Source organism: Sinohyriopsis cumingii, chromosome 3 (genome assembly GCF_028554795.1).
Source record: "Sinohyriopsis cumingii isolate HCF-2022 chromosome 3, ASM2855479v2, whole genome shotgun sequence".
In the NCBI taxonomy this organism is placed as follows: domain Eukaryota; kingdom Metazoa; phylum Mollusca; class Bivalvia; order Unionida; family Unionidae; genus Sinohyriopsis; species Sinohyriopsis cumingii.
In genome coordinates, this window is record NC_142963.1 from 68308863 (window position 1) to 68317785 (window position 8923).

At 34.1% G+C, this 8923-nt stretch overlaps 1 protein-coding gene across 1 annotated transcript; it reads left to right on the forward strand.

The window, feature by feature from the left end:
- The first annotated feature begins 7029 nt into the window (after positions 1-7029).
- Positions 7030-8217, forward strand: LOC149803036 (rhodopsin, GQ-coupled-like). Its single transcript, XM_089953878.1, has one exon. It carries the CDS (start codon positions 7030-7032, stop codon positions 8215-8217), a length of 1188 nt encoding a protein of 395 aa, XP_089810004.1.
- Positions 8218-8923: the final 706 nt, after the last annotated feature.

The following is an 8923-nucleotide window of genomic DNA, read 5'->3' on the forward strand; positions in this document are numbered from 1 at the left end:
CCACCATAAGAGCGCGTATTGCAAAATACGCAATTATTTATTATTTTGTGAAATCTCAGCGAGTTATTAATAACGTATTAATAGTAGTCAGACGTGGGACATGTGGAAAATCCCAGCGAGTTATTAATAGTGGATTGTAATTTTGTCTGAATGTTAGGCATAGTAATTTTGTGTGAAGATGTAAATATAAATCGCCAGCGATTCAAGGAAAGCCCGCAGTAATAGAATATAATGAGCGTTTCTTCAGCCAAAAACTATTTTGTATGACGACTAGGATGATTTAATGGTAGGTTCTTGACAGGTAATCAGTAATGAAATAGACTTTGCTGCCTCAACAAAGTTTTTTCGTTTCTTGTTTATACGAACTTGGGGAGCCTGGGAGGGGGTAATCATGCTTTCGTCCTAACACAAAATAGGGGTTTGGCAGAAAAACCTCATTATAGTCTACTACTATAATTGTTACGTGTTGTAAGTATTGATACATGAGTGTCTCCATCCACGTGCTAGTATTTGTAAACGCGCATTAATAGGAATGTGTTAATGAGGGCAGTGGGGTGACCAGTCGACTTTAAGAGCACAAGTTCTACGCATGAAAAAATAGAAGCATATCTTCATTTGATACTATTACTGTGATATGACATTAAATCGATGGATGTCATATGAAAATAACACTAAATAAGTCATATGTTTTATAAAGATAACTTTCATCAGTTCTAATTTTGAAAATTTCTATGGTATCCAATTGTGTGATAAAGTACACATCTCTAACAAAGTGTATAATGGTTGTGAGGCAATGGCGCCCGCACATAAGACAAGGGGATTTCACCTCTAAACAAGTTTTGGCTTACATCCATAAAACTAAATAGCTGACGACTATATGTTTCCCCTCACCCCTGAAAATAATTCTTTGGGTGCCCCTGCTGTGAGGAGATTTATTATTCATGAGTTTCTTGGACAATTATATTTTCTGTCCTTCAAATGTGGCAAGTGTCGCTATTACGCGTACAATGATACGCTACATGGAAACCGTGTTGTGAATTATTGTGTGAACTGATTAATGAACAACTCCGAAAGGTGAGTGCACGAGTTTTCATTTGCAATTGCATTATTATATTTGATTCAACTGGGGATGTTTGACAAAGTTTGAAGAACGCAGGTCTGACATAACACATTTCTGGTTGTTATGGAGCTTTGCAGCAGTTCTTGAGAGATTTTGAATGTTTGTAGCCAATGATGTGTACAGCATGTGTGTCTGGAACAGTGCTTTTGTCAGTTTAGTTCATTCCACAAGCATCCAGAATTTTTCGTATCTGTAACTCAATTAACTATACAGGTTAGCGTTGACAACCAGACTGAGATAAGAAAAGTAAGGCTAGCAAAACAGCTAGATATATCCCATGTATTCGAGTCTTGTAGTATATATCCCTTGTATGAGTCTTATAGTATATATCTCTCATATTAGATTAGAATATTACAGTATATATCCCTGTTATTAGAGTTTTATAACACATATCCCTTGTACTAGATTCTTATAGTATGTATCTCTTGTATTAGAGACTTATAGGATATATCGGGGGCCCCGAGTGGCCGAGTGGTCTAAAGCGCTTTCCGTTACGGATCACTGCCGTCTCACCTCTGTCTGCGTGTGTTCGAGTCTCTTATTCGGCTAATGTGCGTATGTGAGAAAGCTTACCAGTAGCTTCTCGTGGGTCGGTGGTTCTTTCCGGGGTTTTCCCGGGTTTTTCCTCCACCATTAATACTGGCCGCCATGTACAGCCTATCGTGTGCTGAAAAATGGCGTTAAACCCTACAACAACAACAAAAATAGAATATATCCCTAGTATTAGTCTTATAGTATATATCTCTTTTACTAGAGTCTTATATATCTCTTGTATTAGAGTTTTATAGCATGTATCTCTTGTTTTAGTCTTATAGTATATATCTCTTGTATTAGAGTAGTATATTATATATGCCTTGTATTAGAGCCTTATAGCATATAACCCTTGTATTAATCTTATATTATATCCCTTGTATTAGAGTATATATCCCTTGTATTAGAGTCCTATAGTATATATCCCTTGTATTAGTCTTATTGTATATATCCCTTATTTAGTCCTATAGTATATATCCCTTGTGTTAGAGTCTTATAGGATATATCCTTTTTATCAGAGTCTTATAATATATATCCCTTCTATTAGAGTCTTAAAGCATATAACCTTTGTATTAGAGCCTTAGAGCATATAACCCTTGTACTAGGGTCTTATAGTATATATCTCTTGTGTTAGTCTTATAGTATATATCCCTTGTATTAGAATCTTATAGCATATATCCCTTATTTAGTCTTATAGTATATATCCCTTGTATTTGAGTCTTATAGTATTTATCCCTTGTATTAGAGTCTTATAGTATATATCCTTTGTATTAGAGTCTTATAGTATATATCCCTTTTACTAGAGTCTTATAGTATATATCCCTTGTATTAGTCTTATAGTATATATCAATTGTATTAGAATCTTATAGTATATATCAATTGTATTAGAATCTTATAGTATATATCAATTGTATTAGAATCTTATAGTATATATTCCTTGTGTTAGAGCCTTATAGCATATAAAAATTGTACTAGAGTCTTATATTATATATCATTTGTTTTAGTCTTATAGTATATATCCCTTGTACTAGAGTCTTATAGTATATATCCCTTGTATTAGTCTTGTAGTCTATATTCCTTGTATTTGAGTCTTATAGCATATAACCCTTGTATTAGTCTTATAGTATATATCCCTTGTAGTAGTCTTATAGTACATATCCCTTGCATTAGTCTTATAGCATATGTCCCTCGTCTTAGTCTTATGGTATATATCCCTTGTATTAGTCTTATAGTATATATCCCTTGTATTAGAGTCTTATAGTATATATCATTTGTATTAGTCTTGTAGTCTATATCCCTTGTATCAGTCTTATAGCATATAACCCTTGTATTAGTCTTATAGTATATATCCCTTGTATTAGTCTTATAGTATATATCCCTTGTATTAGAGTCTTATAGTATATATCATTTGTATTAGTCTTGTAGTCTATATCCCTTGTATTAGTTTTATAGCATATAACCCTTGTATTAGTCTTATAGTATATATCCCTTGTAGTAGTCTTATAGTAGATATCCCTTGTACTAGAGTCTCATAGTATATATCCCTTGTACTAGACTCTTATAGTATATATCACTTGTATTAGAGTCGTATAGTATATATCCCTTGTATCAGTCTTATAGTATATATCCCTTGTATTAGAGTCTTATAGTATATATCCCTTATATTAGTCTTATAGTATATATCCCTTGTATTAGAGTCTTATAGTATATATCCTTTGTACTAGTCTTATAGTCTATATCCCTTGTATTAGAGTCGTATAGCATATAACTCTTGTATTAGTCTTATAGTATATATCCATTGTATTAGTCCTCTAGTATATATACCTTGTACTAGAGTCTTATAGTATATATCCCTTGTATTAGTCTTGTAGTATATATCCCTTGTATTAGAGTCTTATAGTATATATCCGTTGTATTATTCTTATAGGATATATCCCTTGTATTAGTCTTATAGTATATACCCCTTGTATTAGTCTTATAGTATATATCCCTTGTATTAGAGTCTTATAATATATATCATTTGTATTAGTCTTGTATTCTATATCCCTTGTATTAGAGTCTTATAGCATATAACCCTTGTATTAATCTTATATTATGTATCGCTTGTATTAGTCGTATAGTAGATATCACTTGTACTAGAGTCTTATAGTATATATCTCTTGTACTAGAGTCTTATATTATATATCCCTTGTATTAGAGTGGTATAGTATATCCCTTGTATTAGTTTTATAGTATATATCCCTTGTATTAGAGTCTTATAGCATATAACCCTTGTATTATTCTTATAGTATATATCCATTGTATTAGTCCTCTAGTATGTATCCCTTGTACTAGAGTCTTATAGTATATATCCCTTGTATTAGTCTTATAGTATATATCCCTTGTATTAGTCTTATAGTATATATCCCTTGTATTAGAGTCTTATAGTATATATCCCTTGTATCAGTCTTATAGTATATATCCCTTGTATAAGTCTTATAGTATATATCCCTTGTATTAGAGTCTTATAGTATATATCCCTTGTATTAGAGTTTTATAGTATATATCCCTTGTATTAGTCTTATAGGATACATCCCTTGTATTAGTCTTATAGTATATATCCCTTGTACTAGAGTCTTATAGTATATATCATATTAATAGTATATATCCCTTGTACTAGGGTATTATAGTATATATCCCTTGTATTAGTCTTATAGTATATATTCCTTGGATTAATCTTATAGTATATATCCCTTGTATTAGTCTTATAGTATATATCCCTTGTATTAGAGTCTTATAATATATATCCCTTGTATTAGAGTCTTATAGCAAATATCCCTTGTGTTAGTCTTATAGTATATATCCCTTGTATTAGTCTTATAGTATATATTCCTTGGATTAATCTTATAGTATATATCCCTTGTATTCGTCTTATAGTATATATCCGTTGTATTAGTCTTATAGTATATATCCCTTGTATTAGAGTCTTATAGTATATATCCCTTGTATTAGAGTTTTATAGGATATATCCCTTGTATTAGTCTTATAGGATACATCCCTTGTATAAGTCTTATAGTATATATCCCTTGTACTAGAGTCTTATAGTATATATCATATTAATAGTATATATCCCTTGTACTAGAGTATTATAGTATATATCCCTTGTATTAGTCTTATAGTATATATCCCTTGTATTAGGGTCTTATAGTATATATCCCTTGTATTAGAGTCTTATAGTATATATCCCTTGTATTAGAGTCTTATAGTAAATATCCTTTTTATTAGTCTTATAGTATGTATCCCTTGTTTTACAGTCTTATAGTATACTTCCCTGGTATTAGTGTAGTATCTGTACCTAAGTGTTTGAGTCGTGACTATGTGCTCCTGGTTAATAAATCCCTTGTGCTAGAATATTAACTGTAGTTAGCAGTGTAGCTATGACTATGTAATCCTTTATACTAGAATATTGACTGTTGTTAGTATTGTAGCCGTAACGATGTGATCCCTTATTCTATAATATTGACTGTAGTTAGTATTGTTGCCGTGACTATGTGATCCCTTATACTAGATTACTGGCTGTAGTTAGTACTGTAGCCGTGACTATGTGATCCCTTATATTAGAGTATTGACTGTAGTTAGTACTGTAGCCGTGACTATGTGATCCCTTATATTAGAGTATTGACTGTAGTTAGTACTGTAGCCGTAACTATGTGATCCCTTATATTAGAGTATTGACTGTAGTTAGTACTGTAGCCGTAACTATGTGATCCCTTATATTAGAGTATTGACTGTAGTTAGTACTGTAGCCGTGACTATGTGATCCCTTATATTAGAGTATTGACTGCAGTTAGTATTGTATCCATGACTATATGACCATAAGTACTAAAGTGTGGCCATAGTCAGTAAGTAAGAACTGGTCATGAAAACTAACTGAAGAAAGTCAATAAAAGCGGAAGGTTTTAATTTCCGCTCACAAGCTGAAAAAATGCATCTCCCTTGTTTAAATGCTAGATAACTATACATGTGCAACATATATACTAAATTATGAACGAGGCGTATTGGGCAAATGTGGAAAGAATCCTTATTTAGTTGAAGCATACACCTAAAAATTGCCCACCATTTTGTAGATTAGTGCTACATTTGGGAACATATTTTGGACCCATTTAAAGATTCATTTCTTGGGATTCTTTATCATTTTTGACCTATTTAGGTGCTTAGTCTTTCTAAAACCAGTGGTAAAATGAATGAACTGGGAGGAACTACATTGCATACTTTTGTTCCTCGTAATAATTTCCAATACGTCACATATCATGTGGCATGTAACATACGTATGCTGAACACTGAAAGATAGCGGAAAACAAGATACAGAAATTGTTATTTTTTATGGCACTATAAGCGCATTATTTTTAATGAAGGTTTTTTATTTGTTACAAAGAAGAAAAAACCACCTCCACCCCCATAGCTATATGCAGTAGTATAGTACATGTAATGCAAATGATATTCTGCAAGCGTCGGCGAATAAAAATGACAATCCCAAACAGTAGTGTGTCCTTGGGCAAAGCACTTTAATCTACATGAGCAGGCACAATACGTTCTTCAAAGTGCTGCTGTACCGTAAAACACCAATATTAGGCTATCTCCATACCTTGATATATAGACTTGCTTTTGACTTGAGCGTCTTGTGCGTATCATATGTAATGTGGATTGATGGATCAATGCGTTAATTTCATGCAAATTCCTCTTTTATTCGTTCTTTGGAAGATTATATCCTTTCTTACCGTCGGATTGCATCTCTTGTGTACAAACATTTTGATACGAATTTGGAATGTGGACTTATTATATTACAACTTCACCAGATGACACTCTTAAGCCCATGTACCAGGCAGCTGAGCCGCAGTTTTAGTTAGAGAACACGTTTTCTCCCCTCTAATTTTGAGTACAAAAATGCAGCTATATTCACCGACCTCTACCTTAATAAGACACACTGGAAGTAATGCAGATAGGTATTGCTGACTAATGAGCATAAAGTGGAACGACCATTCTTCCTTTCTTGTACTCCTTTCAGAAATTCAGAATGTTTATGCAAGATTAAAGTATGGTTTATATAAGATGTCATTACAAGTAACTTTGTGTCCTAGATAAGTTATGAGCTAAAGGAACGTTACGAAGATCACTCTTAAAAGCAAGACGTCATACCGTAAGAATTTGCAATTCTGGAGTAAAGATAAAATAATTTACATCCCACGTAAGCTGTAAATTATGTTACCATAATCATTGTATTCATCGTGAACATCACTGTCATTCTCATCATCTTTCGTCTGGTCGTTGTCATCGTTATATTTATGGTGAGCACATGTGGCACCACCATAATTCATTATTATTATCATTTCAGATAAGACATGACTAATGATACATTCTGCATCTATGGGTTTGAAGTGGTAGAGGAAATGAAAGGAAAGAACATCACAGCCTCAGACGAACTGGCCTGGCCATGCGGACTCCGAATTTTCTGGGTTGATATTCTTCCATTCGTCACACTCACCAGAGGCCTCCTTTCGTATGGAACATCAATCATTGTAGGAGTCGGAATTCTTCTGAATACTGTATCATTCGTGGTGCTGACAAGGAAGAACATGCGTAAATCTCCAACCAATTTGTATCTCTCTGCTCTAACAATCTACAACACGCTTACCCTCACCATGAACTTAATGGTGGGTGTGCTTCGAGGTCTGAATGAAAGTGTCAACAAACATTTTCAACGCAACGAGGGACTTTGCAGGTTCCATGGAGTAATAGTTGAGCTTTTCAACCTTTTGTCCGTATGGGTAATTGTCGCTTTTACATGTGATAGATTATTCATGATCAAATTTCCTTTACAAGCTAGAACTGCCTCTCGAAGGAAAGCTTTTGCTGCCGTCATAATTGTCTCTGGGATACTTGTCTTGATTTCCCTTCACAAAGTAGCGGTGTCCGGTTTCGAGGACGACTCCGTTTTTGGTTACAAAGCGTGTAAAACCAGGCGAGAAATAGTTAAAGAGATGATATATTTTTACGTTGCACTGAACACATGGATACCTACAATTTTGATCGTCGCTATCAATAGTGTAATAATTTTAGAAATAAAGAAAGGTAAAAGCAAGCGCCAGAAAATGACGAATAATTCAATGTCGAGACCTGACGAGAGAGTCACAAAGATTCTTTTGCTTGTATCCACGACGTACGTTTTGCTCATTTTGCCCTTGGGCATTGTACAGACGATTGAGCTCATTTGGAATTCTACAATGAAATTTATCCCAGGCGAGAAAGGTTATACAGGTTTTATGATGACGAAAATCAAGCTCAAGTGGATCCGAGCTTTCTTCTTTTTCTTTTACCAATTTCACTATGCCATCAACTTTTTCCTATACGTAACCTCTTCTTCAGCCTGTCAGTTTCGAGCAACCCTTAAGAAATTACTAGGCATGGAGGCGAGTCGGGAAGAACTTAGGACGAGCCGAGTCGCTCCGAGGAACGTCGTTGCTCCTGCGCGCTTCTCACAAGCAGTCATTAATAGACAGGGCAATGAAAATAAAGAGAGCAGAGTGTGAGCATGAGGAAAATTCAATGGACTGTTTGTATTTTTTTGTTGATATTATAGTTAAAATTCACCGATACGGGCCACGCTAGAATATATGACAATCTCTATCGGCTATGATTTGTAATAAATGTACCATGTGTTTGAACAAGGTATATATTTAAAGTTCTGCACTCAGAGAGAGAGAGAGAGAGAGAGAGAGAGAGAGATTATTTAATCGTGTATTTTCAATTTATCAATCTGCTAAGTTTGATCTAGGGTAACTAATATTTGCTTTTCGGTTTTAATTACTCTTTCCTCGTTATTACTCGAGATACACTACTCTTTTTTTCCAAGATCTCCTGTAGTAGCCCAAATCAATAACGAATCTCAAATGCAGCAGTACACACCGGCACCAAAGTCCTAAACTTTATTCTTAGATCAACAATCTACCCACTACCCTTAAAATAATTATAATAAAGACCAACTGTTTTTCCTCGTCATTTTTTTCTCCAAACAACATCCTACCCACACATACAACATCAGTACTCTCATTTTCGGATAACATAACCCTGATCCCTCCTAAAAAGTTTTACGAAATTCACCGCCAGGGAAAACCATTACCCCTTGAACTTATTTACAAGAGCACTCTATCCGCCATGCTTAAGACATCATATTTCAAGAACACCCCACCCCATCAGCGGTGCAATTGACTTAAAAAGGATACTTTGCAAGTTTAA

Coding starts and splice junctions, on each gene's coding strand:
- LOC149803036 (XM_089953878.1), top strand. CDS start 7,030: ATGACTAATGATACATTCTGCATCTATGGGTTTGAAGTGGTAGAGGAA.